Genomic DNA, 22,659 nt, shown 5'->3' on the forward strand with positions numbered 1-22,659 from the left:
GCTATAAACACAGCAAACCAGCTCACTGGCAGGAGAGAAACTAAAAAACAAGGTACTGATAATGGAAAAAGAGATAAACAATAAGTTAGGTCATAGATATAGTAACCCAGTAACAACAATCTATTCTGCGCTTTACAGCGTTTTCATCGCAAGACGAGCGCACACCTGGGAAGGAGGAGGAAATAGGAAAGGATGGCACTGTGTGGACAGTGGTAGGGGAGGAAGAAAGTAGAGGGAGGTGTCAGAGCCAGAATGCGATGACAGAGCGCCAGATACAAGATGCCCAGACCGCGTTCCTCTGCTTGGTGGATGCCAAAATGCTCATCCATGTTCAGGGCTGCAGGGTGGCTGAGGCCCACAGAGTTTTAGGAGATGATTCCTCCTCGGACATGAGTGTGGGTGAGCTGAAGGCATTTTTAGCACTAGTTTATGTCCGCGAAGTGAAAGGGGGGCGTAATGGAGCTGTCCAGCTTTTGGTCAGATTATTAAAACCTTTTTAAAAATTTACTCACTACTCTGTATTATTTTTCAGTACTATTTATAAATAATAAAACATATTTTTGGTTTTGATCAAATACTATTATTAATTCTTGTCAAAACCATAATTTTATAGCGTGCAAGAAAACCTTTAGCATTCTGACCAATGTAATGCGATGACGTCATCACCGCCCTCGCATCCAGAATGCCCGCCCTCAAATTGACGGGGTTGGGAGTTATAGTAGTGTTAGAATGCTGGGAGTCCTAGTGTTAACGTATTTCAATGTACATGCTTATTATTTTATTAATTTTTTTATTTATCAGTCATATTTAAATTATTTCATTGTAAATTCCTATCACTTATGGTTATACTTGTATTATTAATATTTAACAGTTTGAATGGAGTAACTTGTCAATGAATAAGCAATTTCCCCCTGGGAACATTTTAGAGGAAACCACACAGGTCCATGCTGTACCTAAGGGAAGGTACAGCAATGAAAATGAAAGAAAATAGAAAATAAAAAAGTACACACCGCCCCACCATTTGCAGTTTGATTTTACGTTGAATTATTTTTGTTAATAAATGGTTTGTGCAGAGTTTTGGTGTTCAGTAATATCAGAGCTTGTTTCACCCTTTTCTTTATTGTCCTAATACCACCGCCTTATTGGGCTGTTATTCACAGTGTCACACTTGACACACCGAATTATTATTTAATTAAATATTAAATAATACAATCATAATGATAATCACAACACAAAGGTATATCACAAAGTATTGAGCAATGGCTGTGAATACTTATGCAAATATGATTTCTTAGTTTTCTCGTACTTGTAGTCTTCCGCTTTATCCGGGACCGGGTCACAGGGGCAGCAGACTCAACAGAGACACCCAGACGTCCCTCTCCCAAGACACCTCCTCCAGCTCCTCCGGGAGGAGCCCAAGGCGTTCCCAGGCCAGCCGAGAGACATAGTCCCTCCAGCCTGTCCTGGGGCGTCCTCCTCCCGGTGGGACGTGCCTGGAACACCTCCCGAGGAAGGCGTCCAGGAGGCATCCGGTATAGATGCCCGAGCCACCTCAACTGGCTCCTCTCAATGTGGAGGAGCACCGGCTCTACTCCGTGCCCCTCCCGGATGGCCGAGCTCCTCCCCCTATCTCTAAGGGAGTGCCCGGCCACCTTACGGAGGAAGGTCATTTCAGCCGCTTGTACCTAGGATCTCATTATTTCGGTCATGACCCAAGGTTCATGGCCATAGGTGAGGGTGGGAACGTAGAACGACGAGTAAATCGAGAGCATCGTTTTTTGGCTCAGCATTCTCTTCACCACAACGGACCGCCACAGTGCCCCCATTACTGCGTCAGCCGCACTGATCCGTCTGTAGATCTCCCTCTCCATTCTTCCCTCACTTGTGAACAAGACCCCGAGATACTTGAACTCCTCCACTTGAGGCAGGAGTTCTTAGTTTTCTATTTATAATAAATTTGCAACAATCTCAAAAAAACTTTTTTACATTGTCATAATGGGGTATTGTATGTAGAATGTTTAGGAAAGAGATTAATTTTATACCATTTGGAAAAAGGCTGTGACATAACTAAATGTAAAAGAAATGTGAAAACTTTCCGGATGCACTGTATTTTGATGTATAAATTAATGTAGCGTGAAATTTGTACGAACAAGGGCAATTTGTGGAAAAGCAGACAGCAGTCAGAGTGCTCACTGTATTAGTTGGATCATTCAGTCAATAAATCACATTGTAAAAATTCAAAAATGAAACTTGCAAAAAGCTGAATCATATGAAGATGGCATAATTGCTTGTGACCAGTTTAAACTTTGAATGGAGGGCGCGGTGCTGGTGCTGGTGGTTTAGGAGTGAAGTGCGCCACCATGTGCAGAGGCTATAGTCCTCCATGTGGCTGTCCTGGGTTCGTGTCCCGGACCAGGCGACTTTTACCAAACGTCTCCCCCTCTCTTTGCCCTCTTTCCTGTCTACCTACTGCCGCAAAAATAAATAAAAAATAAAGGTCTCTAGTGCTGCAAAAAAACAAAAAACTGAGTTTCTGCTTTATCAAAATATGTGGAAATAGATAGCTTTCAAAGAGTGCAAATGTTTTGCTGAATTTTTAAGAATCTCCAGCGGCTCAGCGACCACAGGCATACAATGGTGTCGTGCAACTTTTTGCTGGTTTCTTTTTGCTTCAAAAATATGCGTGTATGTGTTGTTCACACATGGAAAACAGTCGGGAAAAAAGTGCTGTGTTCACGGTTGAAATAAAGAGTTTTTCACTCTATTACACACAGGTGACTGTATTGTGTTTTGTGGAAATTCGGAACCGGAATCCACACACAGTACAGACCAAAGGTTTGGACACACCTTCTCATTCAAAGAGTTTTCTTTATTTTCATGACTATGAATATTGTAGCTTCACACTGAAGGCATCAAAACTATTGATTAACACATGTGGAATTATATACTGAACAAAAAAGTGTGAAAAAACAGAAAATATGTCTTATATTCTAGGTTCTTCAAAGTAGCCACCTTTTGCTTTGATTACTGCTCCACACACTTGACATTCTGTTGATGAGCTTCAAGAGGTAGTCACCTGAAATGGTTTTCCAACAGTCTTGAAGGAGTTCCCAGAGATACTTAGCACTTGTTGGCCCTTTTGCCTTCACTCTGCGGTCCAGCTCACCCCAAACCATCTTGATTGGATTCAGGTCCGGTGACTGTGGAGGCCAGGTCATCTGGCGCAGCACCCCATCACTCTCCTTCTTGGTCAAATAGCCCTTACACAGCCTGGAGGTGTGTTTGGGGTCATTGTCCTGTTGAAAAATAAATGATGGTCCAACTAAACGCAAACTGGATGGAATAGCATGCCGCTGCAAGATGCTGTGGTAGCCATGCTGGTTCAGTATGCCTTCAATTTTGAATAAATCCCCAACAGTGTCACCAGCAAAGCACCCCCACACCATCACACCTCCTCCTCCATGCTTCACGGTGGGAACCAGGTATGTAGAGTCCATCCATTCACCTCTTCTGCGCCACACAAAGACACGGTGGTTGGAACCAAAGATCTCAAACTTGGACTCATCAGACCAAAGCACAGATTTCCACTGGTCTAATGTCCATTCCTTGTGTTCTTTAGTCCAAACAAGTCTCTTCTGCTTGTTGCCTGTGCTCAGCAGTGGTTTCCTAGCAACTATTTTACCATGAAGGCCTGATTCACACAGTCTCCTCTTAACAGTTGTTCTAGAGATGTGTCTGCTGCTAGAACTCTGGGTGGCATTGACCTGTTCTCTAATCTGAGCTGCTGTTAACCTGCGATTTCTGAGGTTGGTGACTCGGATGAACTTCTTGTCCGCAGCAGAGGTGACTCTTGGTCTTCCTTTCCTGGGGCGGTCCTCATGTGAGCCAGTTTCTTTGTAGCGCTTGATGGATTTGCGACTGTGCTTGGGGACACTTTCAAAGTTTTCCCAATTGTTCGGACTGACTGACCTTCATTTCTTAAGGTAATGATGGCCATTCGTTTTTCTTTACTTAGCGGCTTTTTTCTTGCCATAATACAAATTCTAACAGTCTATTCAGTAGGACTATCAGCTGTGTACTGTATCCACCTCCTGCACAACACAACTGATGGTCCCAACCCCATTTATAAGGCTTGAAATCCCACTTATTAAACCTGACAGGGCACACCTGTGAAGTGAAAACCATTTCACAGGTGAAGCTCATCAACAGAATGCCAAGAATGTGCGTAGCAGTAATCAAAGCAAAAGGTGGCTACTTTGAAGAACCTAGAATATAAGACACAAATTTTCAGTTGTTTCACACTTTTTTGTTCAGTATATAATTCCACATGTGTTAATTCATAGTTTTGATGCCTTCAGTGTGAAGCTACAATATTCATAGTCATGAAAATAAGGACAACTCTTTGAATGAGAATGTGTCCAAACCTTTGGTCTGTACTGTATGTGGACTGTGTTTTTCTCCAAAAGTGCATCATATCAAAAGATGACGCTTAGTTTTTATTCTAATTAGGTTCCAATAAGTCCAAATAGCAAAGAGAAATAAAAAATGCATGTAAAAAAACACCTTGGGCCTTAGAAGGGTAAGATTTATCATTTTGAAAAAAATACAATCTTAAAATTTGCAGAAAAAGCTAAATATTTAGAAAATATAAGAAATATAAAAAAAGTAAAGATACCAAACAATATAGTCATAATGTCCTAAATAAGAGAAACCTTCCTGTGAGGTTTCTCTTCCAAGTTGTTGTTATGGTGATCAAGGTTTTGTCTTGGTTCCTCAAGCTATTAATAAACAATTCTATTAGTTCTGCAATAACAATCGAGTCTCACACGATGAGAAATATTTTAACTATTTAATGAAGAAATAGCTGAATATTTTGATAGTGGAAGGGTTGAAATAGCGTAAGGTATGCAGAAGTAGTTACATACCAACGAAAAGTGTTTAGACGGGATAATAATTGCAAACAGGATCTCTATAGTATGAATGCGTACTCAGCATATAACCAAAAATAAAGAGAAAAAGGAACACAACATTGTTAATGCAATACAGCATTAACACAAACGTTATATTTTTGTCCATACTATCCAGCTCTAGAGCAGGGTCAACCTCTGTTCACTGAAAATGTCCAAACAACTGCCGGATCACAACAGTGTGAATGCTGCTTGACAAGATAATTTTAAGTACTTCATGGTTGTGATAATTTCCATAAAATTAGTTTGAGTGGGGTTTAAAGGTAAAAATGGGATGTTTTGCTTTTTCTTTTTAAAGAAAACTTTTATCAGCTCAGCAAGCAAAGAATAAAGAAAAGATAAACATTTCTAATTCTGAGTTCTTAATTCAAGCCTACCTGCACTGGAATTTGGGGGCAGGAGCTGAAGGGCCAGGATCCCCTGGCGTACCATGCTGACAAGACCCATATCAGCTGACACCACTGACATCCCCTGCTTCCTGTGAGGTTTCTCTTCCAAGTTGTTGTTATGGTGATTAAGGTTTTGTCTTGATTCCTCAAGCTATCAATAAACAATTCTATTAACTCTGCAATAACAATCGAGTCTCACATGATGGGAAATATTTTAACAATTTAATGAAAAAATTGCTTTAAAAGGTGAACACTTTAATTACTTTGTAATCATGGATTATCACAGTATGCAGTGACGGAATGCCTATGTCAACAAGACAACATAACAGCTCAGAGAGCATACCTGTTGTAGCTTCTGATGCAGGACTTCTGCTGTGTTGCTTTCCAGAGCTCTGAGCTGTTGGTAGATCTGATGCAAGAACTCGTTCAGGTTTGTTTTGTCAAGCTGACATCCCTGCACCAAAACCTGCAAGTGACAACAACACCTCCATCATTCATTCATTCATTCATTCATTCATTCTCTCTCTCTCTCTCTCTCATATGGCACATCAATGCGAGCTGTGGCAAGAAGGTTTGCTGTGTCTGTCAGCGTAGTGTCCAGAGCCTGGAGGCGCTACCAGGAAACAGGTCAGTACACCAGGAGACGTGGAGGAGGCCGTAAGAGGGCAACAACCCAACAGCAGGACCGCTACCTCTGCTTTTGTGCAAGGAGGAACAGGAGGAGCACTGCCAGAACTCTGCAAAATGACCTCCAGCAGGCCACAAATGTGCATGTGTCTGTACAAATGGTTAGAAACTGACTCCATGAGGATGGTATGAGAGCCCAACGTCCTCAAATGGAGGTTGCAGGACACTTGGCATTTCCCAGAGAACACCAGGATTGGCAAATTCACCACTGGCACCCTGTGCTCTTCACAAATGTAAGCAGGTTCACACTGAGCACATGTGACAGACGTGACAGAGTCTGGAGACACCATGGAGAGCGATCTGCTGCCTGCAACATCCTTCAGCATGACCGGTTTGGCAGTGGGTCAGTAATGGTGTGGGGTGGCATTTCTTTGGAGGGCCGCACAGCCCTCCATGTGTTCGCCAGAGGTAGCCTGACTGCCATTAGGTACCAAGATGAGATCCTCAGACCCCTTGTGAGACCATATGCTGGTGCGGTTGGCCCTGGGTTCCTCCTAATGCAGGACAATGTTAGACCTCATGTGGCTGGAGTGTGGCGTAAAAGCAACACAGCTCATCACTCTTAACACACCATCCCCACTGTCAAACATGGTGGTGGCAGCATCATGGTTTGGGCCTGCTTTTCATCAGGAGGACAGGGAAGATGGTCAAAATTGATGGGAAGATGGATGGGGCCAAATACAGGACCATTCAGGAAGAAAACCTGTTGGAGTCTGCAAGAGACCTGAGACTGGGACGGAGATTTATCTTCCAACAAGACAATGATCCAAAACATAAAGCCAAATCGACAATGGAATGGTTCACAAATACACGTATCCAGGTGTTGGATTGGCCAAGTCAAAGTCCAGACCTGAATCCAATCGAGAATCTGTGGAAAGAGCTGAAGACTGCTGTTCACGAACGCTCTCCATCCAACCTCACTGAGCTCCAGCTGTTTTGCAAGGAAGAATGTACAAGAATTTCAGTCTCTCAATGTGCAAAACTGATAGAAACATACCCCAAGCGACTTGCATCTGTAATTGCAGCAAAGGGTGGCGCTACAAAGTATTAAAGCAAGGGGGCCGAATAATATTGCAAGCCCCACTTTTCAGTTTTTTATTTGTTAAAAAGGTTTGACACATCCAATAAATATCATTCCACTTCACGATTGTGTCCCACTTGTTGTTGATTCTTCACAAAAAATTAGAATTTTATATCTTTATGTTTGAAGCCTGAAATGTGCCAAAGGGTTGAAAAGTTAAAGGGGGCCGAATACATTCGCAAGGCACTGTATGTATACATATATACACACACACACACACACACACACACACACACACACACACACGTATATATATAAACCTGATGTGAAGTGAGACCAATAATTGATGAATAAACCAAAATGGTGATAAAGATCTTGGGCCTCAAAAGCAGATCTGTTCCAGGAACTTTAAATGGTCGAGCCAGTCCAGACAGGCACTTTGACAACGCATGAAACACTTCATCAAAAATCATCTCGCCTGTGCTGTCATCCTGCAGTGTAGAAAACAAGACAAGTTAAAAACACATCATGTAGAAAATATACAGCACAGACCAAAAGTTTGGACACACCTTCTCATTGAAAGATTTTGTATTTTTTTCAAAATGGTAAATCTTACCCTCCTAAGGCCCAAGGTGTTTTTTTACATGCATTTTTTATTTCTCTTTGCTATTTGGACTTATTGGAACCTAATTAGAATAAAAACTAAGCATCATCTTTTGATATGATGTACTTTTGGAGAAAAACACAGTCCACATACAGTACAGACCAAAGGTTTGGACACACATTCTCATTCAAAGAGTTGTCCTTATTTTCATGACTATGAATATTGTAGCTTCACACTCAAGGCATCAAAACTATGAATTAACACATGTGGAATTATATACTGAACAAAAAAGTGTGAAAAAACAGAAAATATGTCTTATATTCTAGGTTCTTCAAAGTAGCCACCTTTTGCTTTGTTTACTGCTCCACACACTCTTGGCATTCTGTTGATGAGCTTCAAGAGGTAGTCACCTGAAATGGTTTTCCAACAGTATTGAAGGAGTTCCCAGAGATACTTAGCACTTGTTGGCCCTTTTGCCTTCACTCTGCGGTCCAGCTCACCCCAAACCATCTTGATTGGATTCAGGTCCGGTGACTGTGGAGGCCAGGTCATCTGGCGCAGCACCCCATCACTCTCCTTCTTGGTCAAATAGCCCTTACACAGCCTGGAGGTGTGTTTGGGGTCATTGTCCTGTTGAAAAATAAATGATGGTCCAACTAAACGCAAACCGGATGGAATAGCATGCCGCTGCAAGATGCTGTGGTAGCCATGCTGGTTCAGTATGCCTTCAATTTTGAATAAATTCCCAACAGTGTCACCAGCAAAGCACCCCCACACCATCACACCTCCTCCATGCTTCACGGTGGGTACCAGGCATGTAGAGTCCATCCGTTCACCTCTTCTGCGCCACACAAAGACACGGAGGTTGGAACCAAAGATCGCAAACTTGGACTCATCAGACCAAAGCACAGATTTCCACTGGTCTAATGTCCATTCCTTGTGTTCTTTAGCCCAAACAAATCTCTTCTGCTTGTTGCCTGTCAGTAGTGGTTTCCTAGCAGCTATTTTACCATGAAGGCCTGATTCACACTGATTCTTAACAGTTGTTCTAGAGATGTGTCTGCTGCTAGAACTCTGTGTGGCATTGAGCTGTTCTCTAATCTGAGCTGCATTTAACCTGCGATTTCTGAGGCTGGTGACTCGGGTGAACCTATCGTCCGCAGCAGAGGTGACTCTTTGTGTTCCTTTCCTGGGGCGGTCCTCATGTGAGCCAGTTTCTTTGTAGCGCTTGATGGGTTTTGCGACTACACTTGGGGACACTTTCAAAGTTTTCCCAATTGTTCGGACTGACTGACCTTTGTTTCTTAAAGTAATGATGGCCACTTGTTTTTCTTTACTTACCTGCTTTTTTCTTGCCATAATACAAATTCTAACAGTCTATTCAGTAGGACTATCAGCTGTGTACTGTATCCACCTCCTGCACAACACAACTGATGGTCCCAACCCCATTTATAAGGCTTGAAATCCCACTTATTAAACCTGACAGGGCACACCTGTGAAGTGAAAACCATTTCAGGTGACTACCTCTTGAAGCTCATCAACAGAATGCCAAGAGTGTGCGTAGCAGTAATCAAAGCAAAAGGTGGCTACTTTGAAGAACCTAGAATATAAGACACACATTTTCAGTTGTTTCACACTTTTTTGTTCAGTATATAATTCCACATGTGTTAATTCATAGTTTTGATGCCTTCAGTGTGAAGCTACAATATTCATAGTCATGAAAATAAGGACAACTCTTTGAATGAGAATGTGTGTCCAAACCTTTGGTCTGTACTGTATGTGGACTGTGTTTTTCTCCAAAAGTGCATCATATCAAAAGATGATGCTTAGTTTTTATTCTAATTAGGTTCCAATAAGTCCAAATAGCAAAGAGAAATAAAAAATGCATGTAAAAAAACACCTTGGGCCTTAGAAGGGTAAGATTTACCATTTTGTAAAAAATACAATCTTGAAAATTTGCAGAAAAAGCTAAATATTTAGAAAATATAAGAAATATAATATAATTGCACATGTGTTAATTCATGAAAATAAAGAAAACTATTTTAATGAGAAGGTGTGTCCAAACGTTTGGTCTGTACTATATATATATATTATATATAAATAAAAGGGAACACTTAAACAACACAAAACAACTCCAAGTGAATCAAACTGTCCACTTAGGAAGCAACACTGATTGACAATCAATTTCACATGCTGTTGTGCAAGTGGAATAGAGAACAAGGGGAAATCTTTGGCGATTAGCAAGACACACTTAATAAAGGAGTGGTTCTGCCGGTGGGGACCACAGACCACTTCTCAGTACCTAAGCTTTCTGGCGGATGTTTATGTCACTTATGAATGTTGGTGGGTGATTAAGGGGACCGGGTGCGCTCAAATGAGAGCGACAACGAAGAGGCTGAAGTGAGTGACGAGATTCTGAGGCTGTTTAATTCGGACACTGAAGAACAGGACTTTGATGGTTTCAGTGCGCAGGAAGAAGATGAAGAAGGCAATCAATTACTTTTGACCTGGTAGGCTGCAGTGTATATCAGTTAGGAGATATTGGAATGTTGTTCGTGCACTGTTCAGTAAAAAAGCAATAGCAACGTCATTTATGCGTTACTGATAACATACGTATATTTAAAGGTAGCCGTGTTACAGGCACTGTTCGAAAAAAAGCAGTATATAATTGTCTATGCATTGTTTATATTACCATACGGATTAAATTAAAAGTTAAAAATTTCTCACGTGTAATATCTTTCTGTCATTTTACAACGTGGGACACCCGCGGCTTAAAATCCGGCGCAGCCTGTACAAGTACAAAATTGGTTTTCTTTCTAAGATTAGAGCATGCGGCTTTTATTCAGGTGCGCTCTGTAGTCCGTAATTTACGGTATATATACAGGGGTTGGACAATGAAACTGAAACACCTGGTTTTAGACCACAATAATTTATTAGTATGGTGTAGGGCCTCCTTTCGCAGCCAATACAGCATCAATTCGTCTTGGGAATGACATATACAAGTCCTGCACAGTGGTCAGAGGGATTTTAAGCCATTCTTCTTGCAGGATAGTGGCCAGGTCACTACGTGATACTGGTTGAGGAAAAGGTTTCCTGACTCGCTCCTCCAAAACACCCCAAAGTGGCTCAATAATATTTAGATCTGGTGACTGTGCAGGCCATGGGAGATGTTCAACTTCACTTTCATGTTCATCAAACCAATCTTTCACCAGTCGTCATCCTGATACACGGCACCGCCTTCAGGATACAATGTTTGAACCATTGGATGCACATGGTCCTAAAGAATGGTTCGGCAGTACTTGGCAGTGACGCTCCCATCTAGCACAAGTATTGGGGTAAGGGAATGCCATGATATGGCAGCCCAAACCATCACTGATCCACCCCCATGCTTCACTCTGGGCATGCAACAGTCTTGGTGGTATGCTTCTTTGGGGCTTCTCCACACCGTAACTCTCCCGGATGTGGGGAAAACAGTAAAGGTGGACTCATCAGAGAACAATACATGTTTCACATTGTCCACAGCCCAAGATGTATGCTCCTTGCACCATTGAAACCAACGTTTGGCATTGGATGAGTGACCAAAGGTTTGGCTATAGCAGCCTGGCCGTGTATATTGACCTTGTGGTGCTCCCGACCGACAGTCCTGGTGGAAACCGGATAGTTGAGGTGCACATTTAATTCTGCCGTGATTTGGGCAGCCGTGGTTTTATGTTTTTCGGATACAATCCAGGTTAGCACCCGAACATCCCTTTCAGACAGCTTCCTCTTGCGTCCACAGTTAATCCTGTTGTATGTGGTTCGTCCTTCTTGGTGGTATGCTGACATTACCCTGGATACCGTGGCTCTTGATACATCACAAAGACTTGCTGTCTTGGTCACAGATGCGCCAGCAAGACGTGCACCAGCAATTTGTCCTCTTTTGAACTCTGGTATGTCACCCATAATGTTGTGTGCATTTCAATATTTTGAGCAAAACTTTGCTCTTACCCTGCTAATTGAACCTTCACATTCTGCTCTTACTGGTGCAATGTGCAATCAATGAAGACTGGCTACCAGGCTGGTCCAATTTAGCCATGAAACCTCCCACACTAAAATGACAGGTGTTTCAGTTTCATTGTCCAACCCCTGTATATACACACACACACTCAGTTAAAAATAAAGACCCCAGTTACATTTTCTAGGATGTTCCATAGGAAGTTACACTGCTGCCAAACACTTCATACTTGGTAGCCATCACCAAGCTTATATAATTATGACTCAAAGGAAATCTTAAAGGGAATCTACACAAATATTCTAAGTCCATATCAACTTGCTTTTAAGTAAAAGTGCAGTACCATCTTGTAAAATCATTCTAAATTGAAAAAATATATATATTCGAAAGACACATTAGAAGCCTGAAATATGACATATACAACCTTTATAGGTGTGTGTTATCTTCTGATCACTACTCTAGGTCTTACCACAATTCCTGTGGAAGGGCTGAGGTCCAGCTCAATGATGAAGCGATACCTGCGGGCCAGAAAGGTGGCTCTGGTGGACGGCATCAAAACACAGGGGTCTGTGGTGGGGATGGAAATTGGCTGCCATCCCTTCGGTTGGACAGCAACCAGGTCCAACTCATTTTCGGAGTTTTGCTGTTTAAAAAAATCCATCAAACATCATTGAGATATTATTTGCAATTTTATCAATGTAGAGACATCTGTAAAGATGACAAGGAAAAAAACGAGAGGAAATAGCACTGCAAAGAAAGAACATACAGGAACAGTGTCACCGTGAAAATGTAATGTACCAAAAGTCTAAAAAAATAAATATCAGTACAAAACTTTATGATGTATTTAATCCAGTTTACAGTTTTAATTAAAACTCAGTAGTGTTGGAGCCATTAAAGTTGGAACGTTGTACAAAATGTCAATAAAAATTTAGAAAAATGATTTGCAAATTGTGTTCAACCTTTATGCAATTTAATACATGACAAAGACAAGACATTTAATGTTCAATCTGATAAACTTTGTTTATATTCACTCGTTTTGAATTTGATGCATATTTATGACTGTGTTACATCACCTTTCCTTTTAACCACACTCAATTGTTTAGGAACTGAGGACACTAATTGTTGACATTTTGGAGGTGGAATTCCTCGCCATTCTTGCTTGATGTCCAACTTTAGTTGCTCAACTGTCCAGGGTCTCCAGTGTCGTATTTTGTGCTTCATAATGCACCACACATTTTCAATGAGAAACAGGTCTGAACTGCAAGCAGGCCAGCCTAGAACCTATGTACTCTTTTACTAAAAAGCCACGTTGTTGTAACACTTGCAGAATGTGGTATTGTCTTGCTGAAATAAGCAGGGACGTCCCTGAAGAAGATGTTGCTTGGATGGCAGCATATGTTGTTCTAAAACCTAAATGCGCATTAATGGTGCCTTCACAGGTGTGCAAGTTACCCATGGCATGGGCACTAAAACACACTTTGTGCTAATAACAATCCATCATTCATTTTCCTCAATGGCCCGAAGGACACGATGTCCATGATTTCAAGAAACAATTTGAAATGTGGACTTGTCAGACCACAGCACAGTTTTCCACTTTGCGTCAGTCTGCCTCAGATGAGTTGGGGCCCAGAGAATCCAGCAACGTTTCCGGGTGTCAAATTCAAAATGAGCGAATATTTGCAAAAAATAATAAAGTTTATCAGTTTGAACAATAAATATATTGTCTTTGTAGTGTATTCAATTCAATATATGTTCAACAGGATTTGCAAATCACTGCATTCTGTTTTTGTTTGTTTTACACAATGTTCCAACTTCATTGGAAACTGGGTTGTATTTTCCAAAAAACTGTTTAGTGGTTGAAAATGGAGCTTTTTGTCACGGAATGTAGTGCAACCAAACATCAATCTATGACCAGCCTTAGGGATGTTTCATTCCTACTTTAACAACTGGTAAAAGTAATTTCCTTTGACGTACTCATAATTTACTGTAAGGTTATGTGACCTTGATAAACAGTGTCTACCAGCAGGTGGTTGTTTAGACGTATTTAGGTCTGATCAGTGGCCGTGATCTCTCATATTTAAGGGTCAAATGGTCCGTTAGAAGCAAAATCAGTAAAACTAGAATGTACTGGAAAGCCTGTAAAAATAAAATGCAATCCAATTAAATTATACTTACTTTAATTATACTTGAATTTTGAGGATTTATACGTTAAGTATTTGTTTAAATTATAGAGATTAACTAAAAGAAAAAATAAACTGATAAACATTATTTATTTAGGGTAAGGGTGAAGGGTACAAATTAATGAAGGGGCAAACAGATCTGAAGAAGCCAAGCAAACTGGCTTTATTTTTAAAATTTATTTTAGGGGTAGATTTTCTTACTGCCTACAATAAATTTAGATAGCCAGATAACAAAAAATATCTTACATTAAAAACAAATCATGTTGCAACTGGTGCTTAATAGGTCTGAAAATCAGTTAAACTAGTAGTTCTCAATCCCTTTTTAAAAAACCAAAAATCTCCAGAGGTGGATGGGGGTTGTTGGGGACTGGGTTCGGGGCGGGGGGGCGGGAGCCAGGCCGAGGGTCACCCGGGTCTAGGCAGTACCGGCGCTGTCTGCCTGCCTCTGCCCCAGGAGGAAAGAGGACCACCTCCTGGGTCCGGGGGCTGGTTGCCCCTAGGGGGTACCGGCGCCTGGACCTGGGTGTATAGAGTATGCATGGGGAGTGTGAGTGCGTGTATGACGTCCATTGTTGTTTATTCTTACGTTGGGTGTGAGTGATTTTATGTGTATGCATGAGGGTGGGAGTGGGTGATTGTGGCTGTGTGTGCCTGTTTTGTTTTTGTTTGTTTTTTCGACAGGTTGGGTCTTGGACTGCTCCCTCTCCTGGATCAGGTTCCTCCCCGCCACACCGCCTGCCGGTGGTTGGAGTCTCTGCTTGCTGGTGTACTTGTGGTTCTCGGTGTTCGGGGCCGGGTGCTTTGGTGTGTGCTGGCTCAATCCCGGTGGCTGCTTGCCGGGGCCTGGCCCCCTGGGCTCTGCCGGGCCACTGCTTGGGGGGTGGTGTGTCCCGGGGTCTAGGGCCTCTGGGTCCATGGCTGGATCTGCTCGGGCGTGGACGGCTGCCGGCGGGGCCTGTTGGCTCGTTGCTGCGGCTCCCTGGGGCTTCTACACTGTCGCTGCTGGGTGGTTCCCCTGGGACTCTCCACTGCTCTTCTCTGGGGGGGTTGTGGTAGTCCCGGTGGTGGTTCTCCTGGGGTTCCTGTGCTTTGGGGGGCCTTTAGATGTCTGTGGCTCGGATCTCCTCAGTGTCCGTCCAGGGACCATGGGGCAGGTCTGTGGGTCCTCACACTCGCTATTGCATATTTTTGTGGAGAAACCTTGTATACAAAAGCACGTCTACACCCATACTCACAGGTGTTAAGCTTCAGGTGTTGACAGATACACAGATGTTCTATATTGGGCTGCACCTCTCACTAAGTACATTTTATATTTAGAATTACAGTGTACTACTTTGTTAAAAAAAAAAAAAAACAGCTGCAGGTGTATAAGCAAGCAGGGTGTAATCTTGTATTCTCTTCATCCTTCTTTCTCTCCTCCACTCTTTCCCCCTTTTCTCCCCTTTTTCCCCCCATCTCTCTCTTTTTTGAGCTTCTTTTTTCCTTTTCATTTCAGTCTCCGTGTCCGTAACAATTGAAATATTCCCAAAGAAGTTTATAATAAAGTTTATTTTATAAATATCAAGTAGAGCTTTAAAGCATTAGCCGTGATGCTCCGCTTGTGAAAGTAAATCTCTTGGGCAATTTTTTGGCACTCAGACAACAAATCTGAGCGATACTCTGCCGGATAGGACGCAGTAAAAAACAAAGAAAACATGTGAGAAACATGAGAAATGACTTGTTCTAGTCACCGTTACATCTGCCTTGTAAACTTGACACCAGCTTATGCTGTGTGGTCCAACTTCAGACACATCACTGGTAACATATAAAAGTGTGCAAAGCCATAGTTCTTAAGAGAATGATTCTTAAGAATCAAACTCCCTTTATGAGCTATAGCGCATTTTCCATTCCTTTTAGAAAGCCCCAGGTTTTGGAAAGCCGCCCTTTGTGAATGAGTTATCACACCTAAGGGCAATTTCAGAGAGACCAATTAACCTAAGAGTCATGTTTTTGGACTGTGGGAGGAAGCCGGAGGACCCGGAGAAAACCCACCATGCACGGGGAGAACATGTAAACTCCATGCAGAAAGACTCCTGGCCGGGAGTTGAACCCAAGACCTTCTTGCAGCAAGGCAACAGTGCTTCCAACTGCTCTATGGTGCAGCCCGTAACACATTTGTGATATTTTAAGTTATTGTTGGCAATAATCACTAACTATTTTGCCACAGTTCTGTGAGACAAATGTTTTAATGCAGTGCTGATGATCAGAACACGTTAAATTGTTCATGTCCATAAAAAAAAATACACATTTCCCCAAGTTTGTTTTTTTATGTAAACCTAAGTTAATAGAGTATGAACTCATATTTATTCATCTCATATTTATTTATCTAATATTTTTAATTTTTTATACTTTTATGCGATAAAGAGAACACAGTTCCAGGTTTAATGCAAATGCTCTGAACCTCTTCATGTCCTGCCATCCTCTACTCCACTGTCTATGCATCTTCTTTATTTTAACCGTATCCTGTCTGGCAGAGTAGCACTCAAAATTGTTGTCTAAACACCTGTGGGTTTGAGTGTATACAAGGTTTCCATAAAAATATGCAATAGTGAGTGTGAGGAGCCACAGACCCGCCCCCTGGACCCAGGACAGATACGGAGGAGATCCGATCCACAGACATCCAAAGGCCCCCAAGAGCACAGGAACCCCAGGGCTGGGGAGGATCCCAGGGGAACCACCCAGCAGCCACAGTGCAGAAGCCCTAGGGAGCTGCAGCGACAAGCCCACAGGCCCCGCCGGCAGCCGTCTACGCAGATCCAGCCATGGAACCAGAGACATGAGACCCCGGGACATATCACTCCCCAAGCAGAGGCCTGACTGAGCCCAGGGGTCCAGGCCCCGGCAAGCAGCCACCGGGAGTGAGCCAGCACGCACCAAAGCACCCAGCCCTGGATACCGAGAACCACAAGTAAACTCACTCACACTCCCCATACATACTCTATACTCCCCAAGTCCAGGTGCCAATACCCCATAGGGACAACCAGCCCCCGGACCCAGGAGGTGGTCCTCTTTCCTCCTGGGGCAGAGGCGGGCAGACAGCGCCCCCCCGACCCGCCCCCAGTCCCCAATCACCCCCATCCTCATCCGGGGAGGGGGCCATGTACAAAAGAGGGGTCCACATGGTCCAAACAAGCCCGCCAACCAGAGCCGCCACAGAATAAAATAGTTCCAACCCCCAGTGAATTCCGATCCCAACCCCATGAGCCCTCCACCCCCTATAAACCCGACATGAATTTCCCCACTAGGCCATCCCCAACTAGGACACAGATATCGAACACATGTCCCCGAACCCAAACGCCATGAATCACCCCCTCCCATAGGACATGGCCACACTCTCACAGGAGAGCTTCATCCCCAAAAAGCCGACGAAGCAACATCCACACAGTGCAAGCTTAAAATACCACTAGACCATAACAACCAGCATGTTAAGAAATAGTGTGCAGTTGTGGCTCTCCGATGAACAACTGTGCAGATGAGTAAAGTTTTCTTCTGGAGGGGACAGAATTTAAATGCAGACTGTCTTTCAAGCTATGTCATTAGAGAGTCATTCCTAAATCTAGAATTCCATAAAAAAAAGGGAAACCAGGCATTCAAAAGCTATGACAGTTCAATGGACCAGTATGTCCTATGAACATATACGCAAACAAAGTGACACCAGTTTTAGATAAATAAAGGATCAATGTTTGCAACTGTAGTTGTCATGTTTCATCAAACATACATAAAGTAGACTATGAAAATCACACATTTAAAGATGAATGGACAGAAACATAGTCTCTTACCGCACAACAGTGAGCATACGAGTGTTCACTGTAATTTTTGGAAAAACAAAAAGCCTTTCACTGACTAGGAAATGATCAAAGAGTGCATGGAAGCTTTGGCAGAAACACCTTATGATGGAAAAGAATGACAACAACTTAATGAAAAGGTTAAGCAAATTGCCATGCCTGTCACAAGCACAAAGAGAAGCATTATGCCAAGTTGCAGAGACCCAGCTCGACTGAGCCATTCAAAGTGTGTTTAATGTTAGTACCTTAATTGGATTGCTTTTTTCAATTCAGCAGATGATATTATGGGCCTATGAATAAGTGATGAGTAGTTAAAAAAACTCTAGTGTTAATTAAATGTTAACTAAAGATGAAAGAAAATATTTTTGTTTCATGATTTAAAATGTTCGAACCCCAAAGTTTTTGGATGAGGGAGGGAGTGGACCTCCTGCTATTTTAACTGGGGACCCTGGCCTAAACTATCTGTGTTCTAGGATGACCCAAATTAAATATTCCTCTTCTACACATCCACTAAAGCTGCTTGGCTGGTAATATGCATATCTCCCCATTTCTGGAAAACATCATGATTGAATTAGGCTCTCATAAAATGAGGCACAGATGGGCAGATAACTGACAAATGGTAAACTATATAGGGCAAAGTCCAAACACTGATTAGACTGATAAAAGGAATGTCTTTCTGGAAATACGCATAAATATTAAATTCAATAACTTCGTTCCAGGAGTTCAAACTATAAGCCCCAAGACTTTAAAGCAGTCAAGTCCAGTCCTGGGGCCTCATGTATAAAAGAGTGAGCAGCTTTCATACTAAAAGGCAATAGGGAGAAATTCTAAAACTTGCGGTGCACAAACAAATTCAGATGTACTACACTGTGCGTAGACATGTCACCACACATATAACCTTTTATACATCCCAATTTGCTGTGAATTCTGCGCAGCTGTACGTGGTGTTGGAACCACCCGGTCTGTTGCCATAAATACATATGCAAAGCAGTATAAATATAGGGAAGGCACCCACCACGTGTCCAAATAACCATGGCACCATGGGGCGGTCAGTAAGGCAATAAAGAGGAGATTCACCGAATATGAAATACAGATCTCAGTGTCCGAGATTAAGGCAAAAAGTTCAAATTCATTTATCTCACCCGGTGTAAGCAATACATTTAAAATTGAGTGGCAGAAGGTTAAATGCCATTCACACGGTAGGAGCTGAATTATGATCCATGGCCAGAATAAAACATAGGCTATGTGTCAAATCTAAATGACGCTATCTAGTTTCCGCATTGAGCTCAATTATAGCTGGCGTAAATATTCCTCCCATATTTCTATTTGGAAGACAAATGATGTAAAGTACTTTAAATCTTTAAAACTATTCAGGACGTCACATAAAAAAAAGCGGAAAGACAAAAAACATTATATTAGAAGCTGCCATCGCACACGGAGCCTGCTTGAAGTTTGTTTCCAACACAACTTTTATAATTAGAATAATTCTAATTATTATTAACCTATAGTATAGAGGAATCATCAGTTGAGGAGGCCATCATGCCATTGCATTTGTGGGACACATATGCGCATCACGAATAGGTTGCACATAAATCATAAATCATGAAGGTCCTAGAGAGTTGGCCCACCTGAGTAAGCAAACAGTAAACCATCAGGACCCCCTTCAGTTTGCTTGTCGCTGTGGAGTTGGAATTGAAGATGCCATCATACACCAGCTTCAACAAACCCACTGTCATCTGGACAAAGCCAGCAGCACTGTGATGATCATGTTATCTGATTTCTCCAGTGCATTTAATACAATCCAACCTGATTTGCTTTGTCAGAAACTCCAGAAGACTCAGGTGGAGGCCTCAACAATCTTTTGGATCAAAGACTACCTGACAAACAGACCACAGTTTGTGAGACTGGAGGGTTATGAGTCTAACCAGGTAGTCAGCAGCACAGGAGCACCACAGGGGACTGTACTCTCACCATTCCATTTCACTCTGTACACCTCAGACTTCCAGTACAAGACAGACTCCTGTCATCTGCAGAAATGCTCGGATGATTCTGCAGTCGTGGGGTGGATCAGAGATGGACAAGATGCTGAGTACAGGAAGGTGGTGGACCGCTTTGTGACATGGTGTGGAAACAATCATCTCATCTTGAACGTGACCAAAACAAAGGAGATGATTGTAGATTTGAAGAGAAACAGGAATAAGTCAAAAACTATTTCTATCATGGGAGAAGAAGTGGAGGTGGTGGAGAATAAATACCTTGGTGTTCACCTGGACAACAGACTAGAGTGGAGATGCAACTGTGAAGCCATCTACAAGAAGGGACAGAGCAGACTGTACTTCTTGCAGAAGCTTAGGTCCTTTGGTGTTTGCAGCAAGATGCTGCATATCTTCTAGAAGTCTGTTGTGGAAAGTGTGATCTCTTCTGCCATCATCTGCTGGGGAAGCAGCATCAGAGCCAGGGACTTAAAAAAGCTCAACAAGCTGATAAAGAAGGCTGGCTCTGTTGTGGGGACTCCTCTGGAACCTCTGGAGATCATTGTGGAAAGAAGGATTCTTCATAAAATGAAGAACATTATGGAGAAACCTGAGCATCCTCTTCATGAGACTGTCCTACAACAACAGAGTGTCTTCAGTCAGAGGCTTCTTCAGACCTGCTGTAAGACGGAGCGCTACAGGAGATCCTTCCTGCCCACAGCCATCAGCATCTACAACGGCTCTTTGAAGAAACCCTCATAATGAGCTACAGCATTTAATTTCCCTTTGGGATTAATAAAGTATTTTTGAATTGAATTGAACAAGACATTCATTAGATTCAGGTGTGGTGAAGCAGGGGCGCATCTAAAGGTTGCAGGATGGTAGCTTTGAAGGACTGAACTTGGGCACACCTACTTTTAAATGTCCTCATTGTACTTATTTCTTCAGGTTCATAATTATATTGTCTGACTGCTATGAAAGAGATTTAAAAGCTTATAAAGCACAACCATTTGGGTAAAGTATACAGTTAAACCCCTTGCCCCTTTGTCTAGATTTGCTACTTTCACGTTGATACTAGCTGAGGGGTGTGCCAAATGATATAAGAGGCAGTCATATTAAATGTCTGATTGTATTAGGTACAGCAGAACAGCCAGCATAACATATTTGGGATGACAGTCAGTACATGAGAAATTGCTTTTTTCAACTCAGACTTTGGAAATCAGCAGATCATACACAGGCACAGAAAGCATGTGATAGCAGATAAGAGAGGAACTCAACTTGATATCTTTGGGAAGCTTACCAATCCAGATGTGGACGTTGGCCAGATGATTTGATTTAGTTTGCTGACAAACCATGCCAGACGCACATTTCTAGATATCCGATAGTCCTCCTTCATGAGCAGGTAAATCTGGTCAGCCTCCTCTACCTTGTAATGGAAAACACACAGTATATGGTGCTGCAAGTAAGGATGTTGCAATTAAATAAATAAATAGTATTGTAACAAAAGCACCAAAAACCTATTGGCTCTCTGGCACAATTTCCCTGTATGTCCAAGGTACAGAGAGGTACAGACTGGATTAGGTAAATATAAAGAAAAATGCTACTTCTCACTGACAATGAGTGCCACAACACCCACATCAATCACAAAGCAGTCACCAAAAGCTACAAATCAGTAAAACCAAGAACAGTAAAAGCAATTTCTTAATTCTTCACATTGCTATGTGTTATTTTAGTTGTAACTACTGCTAAAATATCGATAATTACATCTTAATTTTCTTCTAATATGACTAACAGTCCCACAAAGATGTACCGGAACTCCACTACTAAAAATAATAAAAAGCAAAAAAAAAACTATTTGGATATTGTTAGTTGAAGCATCGGTGTGGAAGTTCCAAGAGTAAACAAGTTTTAATTTTCCACAATACAACCTAAAGTAAAAATGTATGGAGCTTTAGTGGAGATCAAACCACTCAAAAAGAAATGTGAACGTAATGCTGCCGTCCCTTTGCCTTGGATCTGTAGGCCTGATAATAAATCTGCAGCAAGCACCTTTATATTTGTTATCTGACTCCTGTTAACTACCGAGTACCTCAGCATCTGCTTCCTCTGGATGTTACAACAGAAAATCTTTAGCTGCTTCTAGTTTTGCTCGTGGTTAAAAACGGAACTTAGTTGGTCAAGTTCTGGGCGCTAAAGCAAAACGAGAACGGACCCATAATTCCAAATTATGTCAATTATGACTGTCACCTGAGTGTCCTGTCTCTCTGTCATGTCTGGTAGTGCATGGAAGCAGCAAGGATGTCAGCAAATCCAGTAAAAAACAATCAGTCTTAACAATCGCTTCTGCAGCGTCTCAGGATCGAAACTGCTGCTACTCTTCTTCTTTTGTGTTGTTTATTGGCGGTTGGAGAACAAATTAATGGTGCATTACCGCCACCGACGGGTAAGGAGTGTGAAAATTTTGGCTGGTAGCCGCCTTCTTCTTCTTCTTCTTCTTCTTCTTCTGGTGTTTATTGGCAGTTGGCATCACCGCCACCAACTGCTTTGGAGTGTGGTCCGTGATGGATTAATATCAGTATTACATAATATATAATCAAATTCTATTAAATATTTTGTTTCTTTTCAAAAATCTTATAATAATTTGTATCTGCAGAAGGACAAACTGCAGGGGTTCTTTCAAATATTAAGACTGCTGCCAATGTTATCAAACAATGGTTCTTTGACATTATTGTGTCTGTCACAATCCTTGTGTCTTGTTCAGGACTATTGATTGTGTTCTTAATGCTCCTCATATTAATCTTAATTCATGTTATGTGACTTGTGAAAATTTTCTTCAATCCTTTATTGATTTTATCCACTAGTGCCTCTATCTCTTATACTGCGTATGATTCATCAGTGTCTGTTACCTGCTCTGCTGTTTTTGACCAGTTTGAGCTTGTGACTGTCATTTTTACAAGACGTTGTTGGCCACTTGAAGCCTGCAGGTTCCCTATATGATGTTTCTCCTCGATTTTTCAAAGAGG

At 42.0% G+C, this 22,659-nt stretch overlaps 1 protein-coding gene across 4 annotated transcripts in view; it reads right to left on the reverse strand.

Annotated features, from left to right (window-relative positions):
- Positions 1-22,106, reverse strand: part of szt2 (SZT2 subunit of KICSTOR complex) — a 247,870-nt gene extending 225,764 nt beyond the window's left edge. For 3 of the 4 annotated variants that reach the window (XM_047374205.1, XM_047374206.1, XM_047374203.1), the window contains exons 1-6: positions 21,884-22,105; positions 20,937-21,062; positions 12,129-12,302; positions 7,385-7,555; positions 5,700-5,822; positions 5,345-5,507 (exon numbers count right to left, since the gene is read on the reverse strand). In XM_047374205.1, the coding sequence (XP_047230161.1) occupies positions 5,345-5,507; positions 5,700-5,822; positions 7,385-7,555; positions 12,129-12,302; positions 20,937-21,062; positions 21,884-21,907 (781 nt within the window). In that variant the 5' untranslated portion in view covers positions 21,908-22,105. Of the gene's footprint in view, positions 1-5,344; positions 5,508-5,699; positions 5,823-7,384; positions 7,556-12,128; positions 12,303-20,936; positions 21,063-21,883 lie in introns of all 4 variants that reach the window. The other variant, XM_047374204.1, reaches the window with a different exon arrangement.
- Positions 22,107-22,659: the final 553 nt, after the last annotated feature.

Source organism: Girardinichthys multiradiatus, chromosome 9 (genome assembly GCF_021462225.1).
Source record: "Girardinichthys multiradiatus isolate DD_20200921_A chromosome 9, DD_fGirMul_XY1, whole genome shotgun sequence".
Classification (NCBI taxonomy): Eukaryota; Metazoa; Chordata; class Actinopteri; order Cyprinodontiformes; family Goodeidae; genus Girardinichthys; species Girardinichthys multiradiatus.